The sequence below is a fragment of the Zingiber officinale genome, chromosome 9B (genome assembly GCF_018446385.1).
Source record: "Zingiber officinale cultivar Zhangliang chromosome 9B, Zo_v1.1, whole genome shotgun sequence".
Classification (NCBI taxonomy): domain Eukaryota; kingdom Viridiplantae; phylum Streptophyta; class Magnoliopsida; order Zingiberales; family Zingiberaceae; genus Zingiber; species Zingiber officinale.
The window spans coordinates 16715512-16734082 of NC_056003.1; the positions used below are offsets into that span (position 1 = coordinate 16715512).

Here is an 18571-nt window from a genome sequence, read left to right on the forward strand (position 1 = left end):
TAATTTGCGCCGCGGGTATTCAGACCGAAAGATGGCTTTCTCAATGTACCCATGTGCACCCAGTGGGTCCGGAGAATATTTGGCTTGGGAGCTTCTGCAACTGGTGATTTATCTGAGAGTAGGTCTTCGGAGTTTCCAGGGTGGGAAAAGTCCACGTGTCCCAGCGCGCGTTAAAGGATCTCGAGAGAGGTGGACTGCTGGGACGGAAAGATCGACGGCTGGTAGAAGATGATCTGGCCGCGGGAACACGAATTAGTTCGCGACGAGTTCCACTGCGTCTCCTGCCCGAACCACCCCTTTTAATCTTCCCAATTCGATTGCCCTAATTCTTCCCCTCTTGTTCAGCAGTGCGAGCAGCCACCGTAGCACGAGTGAACCTTGCCTCCTCCCCTGCCCCGACGATGGCCGTCTACAGGAATGCCGACGATTGCCATGGCCTCACTGTGGATCCACTGCCGCGCCTGAGTCACAAAGGTCCTTCCTTTCCTCTCGGATAGGGCGCGGAAACCCTTGCTTCCCTGAAGCGCCTTTATTCTTTGATGCATGTTCTATGCCTTTCGTGTGTTTGGTGCAACTTCTCGATCGACGTTTCCTTTTTTTCACGCCGAGACGATGCGTTTTTAATTTAGGGTTTTCTGTTTGTATCCCTCGGTTTTTTATTTGAGTTCGATTCACCCGATAGCGTTAGAGAGCTCGCTGGTCTTGCTGTGATGGAGTAGGGGATGTAGCTTTTACTAATCTGCTTATATTGATGGCGTTCCCTGAAAATCGGTCTTTCCGTTGTAGAAAAAGAGAAGTTTGAAAATGTTGTTTGTTTGCTCTTACTACCTATTTTGGTTCGCCTTATTCGATCACTGTTTAGTGGCAGTGCCCAATTCAGTGAGAAAGGTGGATGATTACGCTCGCCCGAGCGCCTGGTCAGCCTGTCCCAGACTGAGAGGTAAGTTGGATGAGAGGGTGAGTTGTGATGGGGTGCAGCGATTTACGCCCAGGAGTGCCGGGATTCAACCCTTTTCTCATTGAGAAAAGTGGACGACGAACCAATCAAATAGGATATTTTTTTTTTTCATTTTCTTTTATGAAGGTCAAGCGCAATCAAAATGAGTAACTCTGGTAAAAGTTTCCCTGCACGCACTAAATGCATTTTAGATGGTTGAATTCCCAACACCAGCTGTTCACAACATAATTATCATTACATTATCATGGCACGTTCTACTTGGTTATCTTGGATTTCTCAAGAGTTAAGGTATATGCAATGACGGGCAAGCTTTGAACTTTTAATGTAGGATTAAGAAATTGAGGTGTCATTAATGTTTGCAACATTGTTTCAGTTTTTTTTTTTTCTTTTGGAAGGATATATAAATCTTTCGTCTAGTAGACGAGCTCATTTATAGAATAAAAATAGATCATGTTTCATCATGAATGACATCAATAAGAGTTCAGGTGCCCATAGCACATCTGAGAAGCTAATTTGTGGATCTCCTCAATCTTAATTTGTTTTCAACTTTTGATAACTAGACATCAAAACAATCTACTGAGAACACTTGAGCATGCTGCAATTGATCATACTATTTTTCAGAATGACTTAAGTTGTCGCTAGTCAATGCACAACCTAGAACTCAACAATTCCAACTTTTTTTACCAATAGAATTGAAACACTTGAGCATGTTGCATTTGTGTTGAATGCTGACACTTGGACACGGATACTCCCATGCACTTGATATCTCGTTGAATGTGAGTAACTGATTTTTTTAAAAGACACAGGCATTGAATTTCACACCAGTATTGGATACTCAAACTTGAGGCCAGCTAATGTATCCCCAAGGTCCATTTCATCCATTCTTCTGTTTTTAAGTTGCATAGTTGGTGACCATGTTTTACTGTTATTTGAGAATATAAAACTGAAACAGTCAGTTGAAAGATGAAAACTACTTCGTTATATACATTCCTTGCATTGGCCATTTAAAGAATAAGGAAATGTCTTTGGGTTACTAAAAAAATTTGCTGAACTTCAGTGTACTTATTTTTGTTTGTTTTTTTATGTTATTGTAGTATATTTTTAAAGGGCGAAAACTATAAATGCACGGTTGTCATCTTGTAATAAAAAGACAATCTCACAAGGATTGTAAAATCGAGTATCAATCAAATTCGCGAAGTAGATTATCTAGAAATTGCAGTTCGTAAGAGTTTGAGAGAGAAAGAAAGCGAGGTTAGAACACACAAGAAGTCGAAAAGGAAATCCTAATTTAGAGGAACGAATATATGATTTCGGATTCACCATGATTATTGTTGACACCATAAGTTTTATTTACTTTCCTATCTTAATGTTTGTTCGCTTGTATGTGGTTTATCTTAAGATACCGTTATAAATTTTTGGAATTATATTGGCATGTCTACTCAAACTTGACGCCTATTTTCAAGGTGACTTTACTCAAGTGACCGCTTTCTCAGGAGCCTCTCATTGCCCCACGGCCCTCTAGATGACATCCCTTACTTTGTAAGGTTGAATTGGGGCAAACCCATTAAGCTCTGTCGTAGGCCCTCATGAGTTTTTGGACTACTTTCGTGACCATCATGTCTTAGTTCTTTATGGGTAAGAGATTTGTGTTCACCTTTCAGTTCTTCCCCGCGTCTGGTGAGATACAAAGGTGCATAGTAAGTGTCACACTCGTGTATGCGCAATAAAGTCAGATTATGAAACAAATATACCATGCAATAGAGAAAGGTAAATAGACTTATAAGTATGTGAACAATTCATTGGGTTACTCCCTTATATTAGAATCTAGAGAACTACTCTATAGAGATGGAGTTACAATCGAAAGACATTAAATTAAACATCCTACAACTCAAAGCAGAGAGAGAAGAGAAGAGGAAGCTTTGCCGAGATGGTTGCCGGTACCTTCGGAAGGATCTCTAAGCTTCAAGGGTGGACGGAAACTTCAATGGCTCTTTGGAACACTGCTCCTATGGTTCTCTGTCATGGGGAAATCCCCCCTCCTCTAATTAAGAGCCTTCTTGGGCTTTTTATAGCTCTTGAAATCATCCAAAAGTGGTTAGAAATTTTCGTAACTGTTGGGCGTTTGTTGTCGCACCATGGCCGCGCCATGGGGCATGACCAGATGTGCCCGACGTTGTGAAGAGAAGCACGGTCGTGTCGGGTGTTGCGATGAGACACGGTCATGCTTGGGGCACGACCAAGGCGTGCCAGTTCGGTTGCGGATGCGTCACAACTATGCCTGGGGCACTACCAGCAAAGGAGAATTTTTGAAAAATATTGTCTATATACACTAAACGAATTACAATATATAGACCTTGAGGGGATTACCAAATCCGTTAATTCTAAGGTCTAATATAGGAAGAGGTATAACAATAGTTACAGTAATAATATCTCTTGATTCTAGGGTCTAATATAGGAAGGAATATAACAATAATTGCAGTAATGATGTTCCTTAATCTTTGGGTCTAATATAGGAAGAAGTATCTCTCTAATTACAACAATAATTAGAGAGATAATCAAGGGATATACAAACCAAATAAGGAAAGAAGAATCTCTTGATATATTGGCATCCCCCCTCAAATTGATGTAGGGGTAAATCTATCAACATCAATTTGCTACTGTCGTTGCCTTTTCAAAGCTTTTGTAAAGACATCAGCTATTTGAAGATCAGTAGTAAGATGAAGAAGAGTGATCACTCCTTGAATAATGGCCTATGTGCTTTGTGTTCATGATATACTGGATTTGTAGCTATTTGAATATCACTAGTATTATCACCATGAAGTGGAGCAGTAGGCGGAGGAAATCCAAGTTCGGAGAGAAGACCACATAACCACATAATTTCAGAACAAGCCGCAGACATGACTCTATACTCAGCCTCTGTGGAAGATTTAGAGACACAATCATCCTTTTTACACTTACAAGAAATCAAGGCATCTCCAAGAAAAATGCATCAATCTGCTGTAGACTTTCTAGTATCCGAGCAGCCAACCCAATCTGCACAAGACAACCAGAATTGACCGATGGATATCAGATTAGTGGACAGCTTAGGGGACAAAAAAAAAGTATTCAAAGAGGGTGAAATATCACCAACAACTGTAATAGGTAAGGAATTACCATTGATAGTATGAATATGAAGATCTCCTTCATATTTTTTTACATTATTTAAAGATAAGGGAGTGTTGGCCATGTGATTTGAAGCGCTAGAATCAAAATACCAAGACTTAGGATTAAAATTTTGATTACCTAAAAGGCCTAAAGCAGGAAGGGCAGAAACTATCATTTGTTGGACCAATTCAAGAGTAATAGAAGACTAATCAGGACTAGGGGCATTTGAGGAACCAACTGAGATATTGTAGGCAGTTTTAGATTTCTTTAAAGGCCGAGTGGAGTAATCTTTGATGATATGTCCTGATTTCTTACCATAATTGCAAAATTTTTTAGTACAATTAGTGACAATGTGCTCGAATCCTTTGCAACTATAGAATTGATCATTAGTCATATCTCTAGTTCCTTTAAACCTTCCTTGAGCGACATAGGCAAACTGAATTGGAGTAGAATATTGAGCTTTTTGCTCCAAGACAGCCTATGTAATGAGTCGTTCTTCTTCTCTGAGAAGCTCTCCTACACAAATATCCAATAAAGGAACGGGTTATCTGTTCATCAGGTTGGACATGATTGCCTCAAATTCCCCCCTCAACTTCATTAAAAATTGATCACGCTTGCTAGTCTCATGAACATTTTGGATAGCAATATGTCCTTCAGGAGGCACACTTGCATAAATAATATCGGTGTACTCGGCCCAAAGATTTCCAAAAGAAGAATAAAACTCTTGGATTGACATACTCCTTTGACTGAGCTGACACAACTCGAGTTCCAATTAAAAGCTTTCATGTTGTATTACTTTGGTTGTAAATTTTCTTCAAGTAGTCTCACATTTCTTTAGTGGTCTTATAAGGCTTGAGATCGAGAAGTATGGAGGGTTCCACACTTCCAAGGATTCAAGACATAATCTTAGCATCCTTCACTTCCCATTTCACATATTCCTCCTCACTGTTAGGTGCATGATTTGACCTATCAATCTGACTTCACAACTCCTTTCCCTTGATAAAGATCTCAAATTGGAATGCCCAAGCAGAATAGTTCTTGCCATTAAATCGAACAAGAAAATATTTAGATCATTCCAAATACATGATTTCAACTTAGAAACAAGTACTAAGAGATCTGTTCTAAGAAAATAGACTTAGAAGAATACAAAAAAAAAAAAAGAACAAACCACTAAAATCTTAGAGCTCGACAAGAAATCAGACACAAGAAGAATTGATCTAGTTTTGGCTCTGATACCATGACAAAATAAATAAAGGAGAGTTTCTGAAAAATATTTTCAACCTGTATTCATTAAACGAATTACAATATATAGACCTTGAGGGATTATCAAATTCCTTAATTCTAATGTCTAATATAAGAAGTATAACAATAATTACAACAATAATATCCCTTGATTGTAGGATCTAATATAGGAAGGAATAACCCATGCAGTGGAAGAGCGCCCAGTTGTCACCTAGGCACTTATGGCTCGATTCCCAACTACAGCACATTTGCATGGATTTTTCCTCTAGATAGAACACGTAACCAAGGCATGCTTGGCTTTCAGGCCGTCCGCCACAAACGCTTCCTGATTTATCCTTAAGGTCGTGGGACACTTTCGTGGGGCCAGGCCGGTCACCAGATTTGACGTTAGCTGACATGGTTAATCATTTTTTAATATAGGAAGGAATATAAGTATATAACTATAATTACAACAAGTATATCCCCTAATCTTAGGGTCTAATATAGGAAGAAGTATCTTTCTAATTACAACAATAATTAGAAAGATAAAAAAGGGATAAAAAAATTGATGCAGGAGCCTCAGCACCACGATTAGTTTATGTTCTCTGATAAGGTTATGATGCATGAGGGGATCCAAATTATTCAAATTTGCATCTTTTAAATAATCTGTGAATTAAGTTTTGTTTGTTTTTTCTTAATTATATTTAATTTGGTTCTAAATTTTAGGGAACCAAGTCTTGTTATTAATTTATCCTAAATCTTAGAGAATAAGTCTTGTTAGTTAATTTATCCTAGATCTCTAGTTATTTGTTTTTTCCTTTTAGATTTTTTGAGAGCTATATAAACCTATGCTTAGATGATGTTTAGGATAAGTTATTTTGATATTGAAGCAATTGGTTTCACTTAAGTCACGTTACGACTATGTCGCTTTTTCTTTGTGCTTTTGATTTCATAATTGGTTTAAGCCTAATTTAGGCCATTACTTGCTTTTGTGTTACTTCTCTCTTGTTTCCTTGTTAATCCCTCTACAACTTCACGTCCCAGAATAATATACATATTCTGTTTGACGTTAGTTGGTATCAAAGCTCATTAAGATCCAATGGAGGGTCATCGTGGACATGGTTATGGTCATGAAAGGTAGGTTCCGGCTGAGGAAGCCTTATATCGTGGTCGTAGCACCCAAGATGAGATTCAATATCTACAGAGACAAGTCACAAAGTTATCTCGGCGTCTATTGGCACAAGATCGTAAGTTCATTTATTCCCCTTTTGAAAAATCCCTAATTTCCAATCGAGAAGAGATGTCCAAGTGCAAGTTTAGTTTTGAGAAATACGGGGTTAACCGCCCCACCACCTATGACTTCGAGAGAATGTCGACTCTATAGCATCTCTACGCCTCCCCTTCCATTCGTGACGGTGAAGACAACATGAGGATACGGACCTCGACAACATCAAGTGCAATCAGTTCGACTTTCCCGATCATTCGATTTCAAGAGGCGGTGGAGATGAAGACAACATCGAAATATTTGATGAACCAATTTACGATGACGATGAAATAAAAGAGAATTGTCCTAAAGAAATAGAGAAAGGAGGAGAAAAAGTGGAACTTGACAAATCTCCGGAGGCGAAGCACACTAGCGAAGAAAAGGCGCCGGATTTAGAGGAGAAATCTGCCCAAATTGAGGCATCCGATGCTAAGGAATAGAAGGAGGAGGCAGAGGTGGAGGCAGCAGTGCAGTTCTACAAGGTGACTTTTGGGGCGGCGGAGCTGCGGCGAGTGACACCCCAATCGCAAGGATGATCAGGACCTTCCTCTCATTATCTCCTTCGAGCTAAAGATCAGCTCCTTTTTTCTGATCGTCGACGATCCCTTTAACGAAAGGGACAATGATGGATCTGTGCAATCCAGCTCTGGGGTCGTGTTCCGATTCAAAGTTGAGAACGTCGCTGAGGTGATGAAGCCTTGCCGCATCCCCTTTCTTGTATCTTCCAAACCCCTCCACTCCACTATTCCTTTCTCCCATAAAAACCTCCTCCACACTGTCGTCGCCTTGCTTTCTTCTGAAACCCTAATGCTGTTCAACAGATCAACGATGGGTTTCAGCATCAGTGATGTCCACCTACACTGCCTAATCCGTGAGAAGAACGTGTATGAGATCCACAATGCTATGGTATTACAGCATGATTGGTTTGCTAAGATTTCATTACTTTTTGGGAGATTATCATACTGGGTTAAAGTGTATAGGCCCCATTGACATCATCCAGCAAGGTGTTCACATGATCGTGATGGGAAGCCACATATCTATCATATATCAAGATGAGTTTGCAAACCTAATGCTTAGAAGGTATGTTGGAGCAATACGTGAATTCAATAACATCCTAGTATATAAGTCCCCACAGTATGATCAAATACTTAAGAAAAATGAACAAATGTATGCACTATTGACTATTTGTCTGTCACTATGTCCACAGAGCAATATTATTTAGGAGAGCATAAACATACAATTGAGGGATAAATACAATGAACAGATGACAAAGATGTTAAGGTATGATGATGTAGCATACGCTGTGTACCCCGAGCTCTTCACATATGCCTGCCCAAAATTCATTACCTCATCGGCTTCTGTTTTTGAGGAATCCCTTATAAATTACAACCAGAATGCTTACATACTGCAAGTGGAAATGTTTCTTTATGAAGTAAAGCAGCAACAATCACTTTCTGGTCTGCGCAGTTTCTTGAAGTTATACTCTGCCATATCAATTGCTCAACCTGCTGCATATATGGAAGTGGATGAATCCTCTATGAGAACAATCTTGATGGCTTACAAACATAAGATGCATTCTATTGCTAGTGATGGAAAGATTATTCCTAATGCAGATATCGACTTCTACATCAGTGAGGGCATCATTCATGTGGTGGAGTCTAAACCGACAAAGAGTTATGGTGATACTTTTTGTATCAGGTCTTAAAGTTTGAGGAGAGAGCTGAGACCATCGTACGCCTTATCAAGCACAGATTCCCTGGACTTCCTGGACTTCCTCAATTATCTCTTGATACTTGCAAGATCCAACATAGCAATGATGTAGGACAGTCTATTCTAGAGAGCTACTCAAGGGTCTTAGAAAGCTTGGCCTTCAATGTGTTGTTTCAAATTGAAGATGTTCTTTATGCTGACTCTCTTATTCAAGACCCCATCCAATAATTGCACTAGAAGAAGATCACATACTAACATAGAGGTTGGACCAGTGATGAAACTGGACCCGAATGAAGAGATGGAGAAGTTGAATGAGGCACCAAACTCAATGACTTTATCATACTTCATGGGTTGGAATTTTAATCCAAACTCTGAGGTGGAAAATAATCAATCAGCAATAGGTAGTCCCTTCACTTTTACCGATTTGGTGTCGGATAATCTTCCTCCTGGCCTACCATCTGATACTACCATGAACTCAAGGACAAGTTCTTTTCAACCTGGGGCGTGCAGGAGCTTCCAGCACCACGATCAATTAATGTTCTCCGATAATGCTAAATGCCGGAGGGGATCTAAATAATTTAGATTTGCATCTTTTGAGTAATCCGTTAATTAAGTTTTGTTTGTTTTTTCTTAATTATATTTAATTTGAGCATAAATCTTAGAGAACCAAGTCTTGTTAGTTAATTTATCTTAAATCTTAGGGAATAAGTTTTGTTAGTTATTATTATTTTTTTTCCCGTTTAGATTTTTTTGAGAGTTTTGAGAGTTATATAAACCTATGCTTAGATGATGTTTAGGACAAGCTATTTGATATTGAATCAATTGGTTTCGCTTAAGCCATGTTACGATTACATCTCTTTTTCTTTGCGCTTTTGATTTCATAATAGGTTTAAGCCTAATTTAGGCTATTCTTTTTTGTGTTACTTCTCTCTTGTTTTCTTGTTAATCCCTCTGCAGCTTTGCGCCCTAGAATAATATTCTGATCGGCTTAAAAAACTAAATAAGGAAAGAAGAATATCTTGATTCTTGATAGTGTCAGGGTTAAATAGCCTCGGTTACGCTCCATTTTTCATCTAATTTCAGCAGGAGGAACACTCCCAGTGTCATGAGACACCGCTAGAGCGTGTTCCTTGATTTGCATCACTTTCCAAGGCTTTTAAACTCCATTGTCACTCCAGTTTCACGTCCTGTCAACCAAAAGAGTAAAACCAATCACAAGAAGATGCAAGTACGTGAAATATGCTCATGAGATGACAAAGGAAATTCACAAAAAATGCCCATTCATGAAAAGAGAGACTTATATGATTCTTGACTAATTATCCTTCATATAATTGGATTATTTTCCTATGCATTCATTTTACTGTAACTCTGTTGCTAAATATGTCATCTGATTTTTGCAGACATTCAAGGCTCTGGGAATCCTATACCTCTTTCTCCTCAATGGCTGATTTCGAAGGCAGCTGATAGTAAGGTTAGGTTTGTGGCTCTGTTATCTTTACAGAGTATTTCCACTTTCCAGTGTATGGTTAGCAATAATTTTTGCAAAAGGTGTTTTTGCTCTGAATCGATATTCTTATTGCATTTAGTGTTCAGAAGGCACGTCATGTGCACATCTATGGTACACAGTCAACATCTAATGTTGAATCTCACTTGCAGGAATCAGACAGTATTCATGACAACAAGACAGATGCTCTGAAGGCATCAGTAACTGTTGATGGTTTTTCTAGTGTTGGTAAGAAAAAGGATGTCTATAGGCCTATCTTGCATGACTCAGAAGGTGGTCGTCGAGATCGGTGGCATGATGAAGAGAGGGAAACAAATTCTGCCATTCGCCGAGACCGTTGGAGGGAGGGAGACAAGGAACCTGGTGATATACGCAGGACAGAACATTGGCCTGAAAATTCCTCCAAGCATTCTGGGGAAATACGGCGTGGTCCATCTGAAAGATGGGTTGATTCTGGGAACAAGGAAATTGACCTGCGACGTGACAGCAAATGGAGCACAAGATGGGGACCAAGTGGTAAGGAGTCAGATAACTGGCGTGAGAAGTGGTTGGATTCTAGCAAAGGCAGTAACACGACTCCTGACAAAGGCTCACCATATTTCAATAGTCATGGAAAGGACATGAATAATCATGGAAAGGAGACTGAAGGAGATGATCACTATTCTCGTTCATGGCGATCTAACTATGGTTTAGGTCGTGGAAGGGGAGACTCATCTCATAACCAACTGCATACCCCTCTCAAACAGCCTCATGTGCAAGGCTATAGTCGAGGAAGACTAGAGAATGGGATATCATCCATGTTTGCTGGTCGAGGAAGATTTAACTCTAGTGTGAACAATAGGAACAGTGATACTTGTGTTCATCTGGTTGGTTCTTTTCACGAAAAGGTTGATGATACCTCCGAACTTTCTGGTTTAAGATATACTAGGATAAAAATGCTTGATATATATATGAAAACTGATATAAAGAGTATTAGATCATCATTTAATGAATTTGTTGAAGTTCCTCCCCTAACTGAAGAGGAAACATTGGAGCCCATAGCATTTTCTGCTCCTACAGCTGATGAATCAGTAAGCAATTAGATGATCTCTTTCATTGGAGTTGTTTATTTTTAGGTGCATCCCTTATGCTATTTATATTTGTAGGTTATTATCAAGGGAATTGACAAAGGAGATATTGTGAGTAGTGGTGTTCCTCAAGTATCCAAGGAATCTTCCATTGGGAGGTCTACTTCGGAAGCCATCCCATCTAGGCAGACTAAATTAGGTGTCAATCTTTTCTTGTTCAGTTTTGAGTAACTGCTACACAATTGATGTTCATTATGACTGCTCAGTTTCCTTTTCCTTATACCCTTGCACACAGATTATGACATGCCAAATTCTGCAGATAGTTATAAAGATCAAATTGACAATTCTGAGGTGGAGAATTGCATCCTTTTGGAGATCCCACCATATGATAAACAACAATATCAAAATACTAGTTCGAGTAGATCTCGATCAAAAGGTATAATCTGTTTATTCAATATTAAAGCCAAAGAGTTTCTTTTTTGTGTTTTTACTTGTTCTCCATAGTTTTATATGAATATTTTTCTGTTTATGCAGCCTTATAAATTTCATTTTGACAAAAATTACCTTGTTCATTAATTCTTGTTGTGTTCCTTCCCTCTATAGGATGGATATGTATTTTAGGAGTTAAATATTGATACTTGCTACTGTCTTTGCAGAATTAGATGTTATCACTCCTGATGCTGATGAGATGATTTCTAAAGAAAGTATCAGGCTAGTGACTGCATCGCCATGTGTTCCACAAAGATCTCAGTCAACTGGGGACTATAAACCTGGTTCTGTGCATGATAAGTGTATGCGATCCTCTCATCTGCAGAAAGATATAGAGTCAAAGCATGGCCCTGCCATTACCTCTGCGTTCTACTGTAACACTGATGGAATTGCTTTACACTCAGATGCCAAAAACGAGGCCTATATGAAAAAACAACTATCTGAGGTGACAAAGGAAACCCATCCCTTCTTTTCCAAGGATGTGTTGGCTGCAAGGAAGATGCAACTCACTTCACCAGAAAATCTTTTACTATATTACAAAGATCCTCAAGGTCAAATTCAAGGTCCCTTTTCTGGAGGTGATGTTATTGGATGGTTTGAAGCAGGATATTTTGGTATCGATCTGCAAGTCTGCCTTGCAGGTTCTCCTGCTGATACACCTTTTTCTTCCCTTGGAGATGTTATGCCACATTTAAGAGCAAAGGCTGGACCACCGCCTGGATTTGCGGCGGTCAACCATGTTTCTGCAATGGGCGAGACACTTAAGGGTAAATTTGCTGGTTCCAGTAGCATTCTTAATGGTCTTGGTGAATATGATGTGCTTACAAATGGAAAAAAGGACTCAAATATTGCTGCAACTGAAGCACAAAATCTGTTTTTAGAGTCTTTGATGTCTGGTAATATTAGCAGTTCAACTTCAGAAACCTTGTCTTTCAGTAGAGGTTAGTTTGTGTGAAAACATATTAACACATTACTATTGTTTAATCTTTGTGATCTTTTTCCTATTTTATACACTGTATAATCATTACCTTTCCTCTTGTCCTGGCATGCCTTCATATAACTATGCTTGTTTTTAATTCAGCTATGCAAGAATCCGGTGGGACTGCTAGTTGCTTGCCTTCTGTGGTAGGAGAAAGTGGGAATGATACTAATTACCTCTCGGCACAAACCAGGTTGTTGGAGAGACGAAGGTCATCAGTGAACCCTGTCTCATATTTGTCAGTTGGTGACCCATCATCAGTTCCTAGCTCCGAAACAGATTTGATTTCAGAATCTTTACCACAGTCTAAGCTGTTTCCGTCAGTTGTGGACTCTTCTGATCAAACTCCTAAGCCCCAGCAATTTGACTTGCTGTCCCTTTTGCATGCTGGTGCTGATAAGTCGGTTTCGCTAACTAGTGGCCATAGTGCACCTTTTTCAAACTTTTCAGATGTTGCAACTGTAAATAATCTCCTTCATGCTGGTGCTGAGCTTCCGGCCGAGGTATTGAGTATGCATTATAATCAACATTTGCCATCTCAGATTAGATTTGGAGGCCAGCAGCAGGGTTTCCAGCCAGCTAACCAACCCTCATTACCTAATTTAATATCTCAACACAATGATTCTTCTTTTGTTCCACCTGGTAAATTTCCTCCATCTGAGATGCACCAGGATCCGCGATTGCAGAGTTTGGCGCAACAACACTATCTTCTATCTCAACTTCATTTGCCATCTCAGGTTCCTTCTGCTCAATTACCATTGTTAGAAAAGTTATTACTGCTTCAACAACAGCAGCAGCAGCAGCAGCTCTTAATACAGCAGCAGCAGCAGCAGCAGCAGCAACAACAACATCAGCAATATCAGCAAATGCTTTCAAAAGCTGTTTCCAGTCATCAGTCTCAGCAACAGTTCATTGATTCTTCTTATGGACAAACATCTGGCAATATTGCTATGGATCATGTTATGCTTCACAGAGGTAACGAACAATTTCAGATCGGTCAGCAGTTGCCAGTTGCTTATGAAGGTAGTGGACGAGCATCATATTATTATGATACTAACTTACAAAATTCTCTGGATGAAAGTTCATTGAATTCTGGACCTCCATCTATGCCTATTCCACTTCAGATCCGTGACCAAACAATTGCTTCAAAGGAATTTGATACTCAATTTGTGATGGATAATGTTGCTAATCTTCCAAACACCAAAACAAAACAAGAGATGATAGACGGTTCAAATTTCTCTAAGGCTCGGCAGGGTTATGAGGAATTGGGTTTTGAATCCCAAAATATTACTCAAAGCTCGAGTGGTGCTGAGAAAGAGCAAGAGGTAGCATTGGTTTCTCAGGCTCAAGAATTGGCACCCCTAGGCCTAGAAGAGAGTCAACTGTCTGTAGATTTTCTACCTCCTATGACAGATCTTGGACCTGATATCGATATTTCTTTGTTAGAGCTCAATGATCAAAACAACGATCAGTCCGCCCCTAATATAACTGTAGAAATACAAGACAGGAAAAAAAGTTCTGAAAAAAAATCTAAGAAGCAAAAGAAATTCAAGACAAAAATAAATTTAGATGCCGGGAAAGAATTGTCCAATTTAGTTTCTAGCCAGACATCACATGTGAATGCTGAAGTTGGTGCAAATGCTAATGAAGCTAAATTTGAATTAGTGAATGATGTTTCTATTGCAGTTACTACTGAAATGTCTGAATCACAAAGTTCTCGAGTGCCATCCCATGCAAATCCTGTACCTAGTGAACCAAAAGATGAAGAAGTCAATGCCAGTGCAGTTGCTACACTGGCATTCAATCCGAGGGTTTCATCAACTCAGTTGGCATGGAAATCTGCTCCAGGGTTCAAACCTAAATCTCTGTTGGAGATACAACAGGAGGAACAGCTGAAGGCACAAAGAGGAATGGGTTCTGAAACTGTTGCTGTGACACCTGCTGTAGTTGCTCCATCTCCAGCCTCTTGGTCATCAATCACTAATTTGGAAAATAAGCTATTCAGGGATACTGTTCTTGAATCAAATACACTCTTTATCAACTCTGAAGATCCTCTTAAATCAAAGAGCAGGAAAAGCAATTTGCATGATTTATTGGCCGAAGAAGTTTTGGCTAAGTCAAATAATGATATTGAGTCTTCAGCTAGCAATGCTCAGAATTCACTTCTATCACTACCATCACAAGGACAAGCACATGTTGATGCTTCAGCACATGTTGATGCTTCTGCTATTGACGTCAATGATTTTGTTGAGGCAAAAGACACTAGAAAAGCTCGCAAAAAGGCATCAAAGTCAAAAGCTGTTGGAGCCAAGATACAACAACCAGTTAGTTCTGCTGAATTGTCTGCATCTCCATCAACTGTTAAAAAGGATAAAATTACACACCAAGTACAAGGAAAAGAAACTTTATTGGCTCCCCCTGCTGCTCCATCATTAGGAGATTTTGTTCTTTGGAAGGAGGATCAATCAAGCTCTCTTCCTCCACTAGCATGGTCTATGGACTCTAAGAAGCAGCAGAGACCGATGTCACTAAGAGACATTCAAATGGAACAACAGAAGAGGTCTGGAACCATGCAACAACAGCAGGCTCCAATACAAACTGCTAAAGTTCAGCCAAACCATGCAAGTCGGGGAAGTGGGACTTGGCAGGTTAATGGGTCATCGCCATCTAACACTGCATCATCCGTTCAGTTTGTTTCACAAGTTTCAAATCAGACAAAATCTAGAGCCGAAGATGATCTATTTTGGGGGTTGCCTGAGCAATTGAAACCGGAACTCAAAAAGTACGTTCGTGGTCACTTCATCCATCTCATAATCTGTTCTAGTTGCCATGATTTTTTAGGACACTCTTATCAGTTCTTCAGTTTATATGATTGTAGATGATGTAATAAACTCTGTAGTTTTACAAATCAAATCAAATAGTCTTGAAGTGAGGGTAGACTGAGAGTTGACCACTAAGTACTTTATTTTCATAAGTTCCGTTAATTAGAGTTAGTAAGCAATGAAGCTTTAATGCAATTAGATCTGGACTTAGCCACGTGTAGATTTCCAAGGAGGGATAAGATTGGTTACTGTAGCTGAAATTAAATAGTCAGAACGAGTACAGCTTCTCGCTGTTGTGATGGGCATAACAATTTGCTGGAGTCACTTTGAATCCTTGATACAACATATGCTTGTCCCTTTTTTTTTTTTTTTCTGGAATGCCAGCATTTCTTTATATTATTTCTAGACTAAATGTTTATTCAGCCATTGGATAAGTTACATTGCAAATGGTTCTTGGTTGCTACTATTTGTGGATTCCTCATAATTCTTAATTTCAAAATAATATGGTTGAGTTATATCTAGCAGGTCAGACTTCCCTCCAACCGAGAGCTCTGTCAGCAAGGCAGCAAAAGGCTCCTTAAAAGGAGTTTCTGGAGCAGGAACAGGGCAGAAACTTGTTGGAAGTAGAGGCATGGAGTATTCTCTTTCCGCATCCGTGCCCAGTTTGCCAACTCCGAAGGGTAAGGGCATTGCTGCTACAAAGAACTCAGGTAATGAATCTATTTATCAATGCAACCAATGACTTGCTTCTCAGACTTTCTGTTTCTGTTACCATTTTTTTTCCATTTGCAGAGGCGAAGGAATTCCAAGATTGGTGTGTGAATGAGTGGATCCGGCTCACAGGGACTAATGGTAGTTTTACAACTTCCAAGGGATTCTCTTAGTTTCTCTGCGTGGTCGAGTAATCAGTACTCTTATTGTTTTTTTACTTGTGTATCAGACACCAGTTTTCTGGAATTTTGCATAAAGCAATCAATGTCGGAGGTCAAGATGCTACTGCAAGAAAACCTTGGTTCTCTGGACCGCAATCATGATTTCATCGACAAGTTCCTCAACTATAAAGAGTTCTTGCCTTCAGATGTCCTCGAAGCTGCGTTCCAGCTGCAGAAGTCCCACCCTATATCTGTGGAGAATGCGGGTCACCGGAATCCCAATGCTCCAACTGTTGCTGATGCTGATGAAGGCTTGGACGAGGCAGTCGAAGGGCTACCCAAAGGACGAGGGAAGAAAAAGGGGAAGAAGGGGCATAAAGTGAGTTCTGCTCTCTTGGGTTTCAACGTAGCCAGCAACCGGATAATGATGGGTGAGATCCAGAGCCTCGAGGATTAGGATAAACACTGCGGATTAGGTAGACAGGATTTAGATTTCCTGAGTGTACATACCTATTTAGCTAAAATTTTGTAAATTTCCCTCTCACTTGATTTGTGCTCCATGTACTTGAAAAGTAGCTCGAAGTTGCATGGATTTTTGCAAGGAAGCTGCTAAAGCAAGCCATGGCTTCTCTACAAAGTTTGTTCTGGTCCCCATGCAAAGGACCATTAGTCGCTTATGCTCTCTGTTTCCTGATGAACGGATTAGAAAAAACAATGGATCATACAAGAATTAAGATATTTTTCTGTTTACTTGACATGAAATTAAAGAAGACAATTTAAAATCTGTTAATGTATCCAAGTGTCAGGTACAAGTGTTTGCATGTGATAAATAGGAATGTCAAATATCCACTCTGTCAGCATCAATGATACAAACAGACAAAATGAACAGTCCAAGTACCAACAAAACAAACTCACAAAGTCGTTGAAATGTTTAATAAGATTCGTTAGAAATTTTGTTTCCATTCAAAATTCAAGGGATGAAAAGAAGATTAGAAGAAAGCAAGAGTCTCCTGGATTTTACCAATTCATCGTGCCTTGGCTTTATATTTGTTTGTGGCCATCTCTTTAAATACACAAGCACCTAGTATAAGCAAATCAGTAAAGTTTAAGGGAGACAGTTCCTAGTTTATCTACAGCTGGTTGATTTGTTTCCTTACCTATTTAACTGTTTGGTGTTTGTCATTTTCTTTCTGCAGCTAGCCGAGCAGCGAGCTTGCCGTTAACTTGCAGCTGCAGGTTGACCATGAGCCTGTGGTTAACTCGCCAGAAGTTTTTTCACTCCGTGAGTTTTTTACCTTCTCATGCCCCAACACACACACTCTCTCTCTCTCTCTCTCCATTGTAACAAAAAGCGAAACCCTCACCCCCATGGCCCCCACCGACCAGACCCACGGTCATTGTGAGGGAGGTAAATCGTAGCACCCGAGCTAACATGAGACGGACCGGGTGGGATACAGGGATAGGGGATTTATTCCCCCGTTGCCACTGAGTTTCGACCCGGCGGCCTCCTTGCAGCAACTTCTGCCCCATGCCATCTCGGATGACCCACGGAGTCCTCTCTCCATGTATGTATCCATGGAGAGAGAGAGAGAGACTATACTGGGTGACTATAGTTGTCTTTTGCCACTTTGGGAGAGGTCGACGGTATCTAATTTGATTAATTATTTTTTATTTTTTAGAAAACTAACTGATACGATGATGAAAAAACGACCCCATCAAAGATAGGTCAAAACAGGGAAGAACGGCTAACGTGGATGTCAAAGTTAAAATAGTCAAAAGCCAAGACCCACAGATCATGCGAAGTTGGTCGATCGGGCCTTCAATGTCGGTCAGACATGACCGTCCAGATGACCATCCTTTGAAAACTTGTGACTGAGATTAAGAAACAAATAGTAAATCTCCCGGACCACCATCCTTACCGATTGGACGATGTGTTTGGTCGGACAAAAGACAACTCTCCGACAATAGGAAGGTCGAGTGAAGGAAAATAGTTCTGTTTAGTATGACAAAGGTAGGAGTCCCTACTGAGTGGCCTCCGGTCGACCTACAATGGGATCAACCAACATATCTCATTGTACCCTTTTGGAAGTTTGTGCCACCGACAACAGAACATGTCTAATAGATAAATCGTATTTTAGAAGCTTCCAACCAGTCACATCAGAGATTTGTGTGCTCGGTTAAGTAAAAGTGTCAGAGATACTTTTTAACTTGTCTTTTCCTAGGATGTTTTGAAAAACGTGTATATGCTTTAAGATGTTTGCACCGACGCTACAGTGATACTATAAAAGAGGGTTTCTATTTATAGATAGAGGAATACACTATCTTGTTATTCTATGCGCTCTAGCTACTGTTAATGCTGCTCCTTTTCACTAAGCCGAAGACTGACTTGAGCGACGGAGAGCTAACGCCAGGAACCCCTTCTCGGTCTAGCACTAATGCTCTTGGTTTTGCAAGACAGCGAGGAGTCTCCATCAAGTCAACCACAGAGCCACGTTTCCAGCCTTCCATCTTCTTCGCTTTCAGACAAGATCATATTTGACG

The 18571-nt window shown here is 39.9% G+C and overlaps 1 protein-coding gene across 6 annotated transcripts; it reads left to right on the plus strand.

Annotated features, from left to right (window-relative positions):
• The first annotated feature begins 282 nt into the window (after positions 1 to 282).
• Positions 283 to 16728, plus strand: LOC122023531 (protein ESSENTIAL FOR POTEXVIRUS ACCUMULATION 1-like). 6 transcript variants are annotated; one of them, XM_042581669.1, is made up of 10 exons: positions 283 to 474; positions 9698 to 9768; positions 9954 to 10871; positions 10947 to 11067; positions 11164 to 11304; positions 11525 to 12298; positions 12439 to 15118; positions 15681 to 15868; positions 15951 to 16010; positions 16099 to 16728. In XM_042581669.1, exons 1-10 carry the CDS (start codon positions 402 to 404, stop codon positions 16485 to 16487), a joined length of 5415 nt encoding a protein of 1804 aa, XP_042437603.1. In that variant the 5' UTR covers positions 283 to 401; the 3' UTR covers positions 16488 to 16728. The 6 variants fall into 6 exon arrangements, with proteins under 6 accessions (XP_042437603.1, XP_042437604.1, XP_042437600.1 ...); XM_042581670.1 differs by having other exon boundaries at positions 11188 to 11304; XM_042581666.1 differs by lacking the exon at positions 283 to 474 and adding an exon at positions 8308 to 8698.
• The last annotated feature ends 1843 nt before the right edge of the window (positions 16729 to 18571 follow it).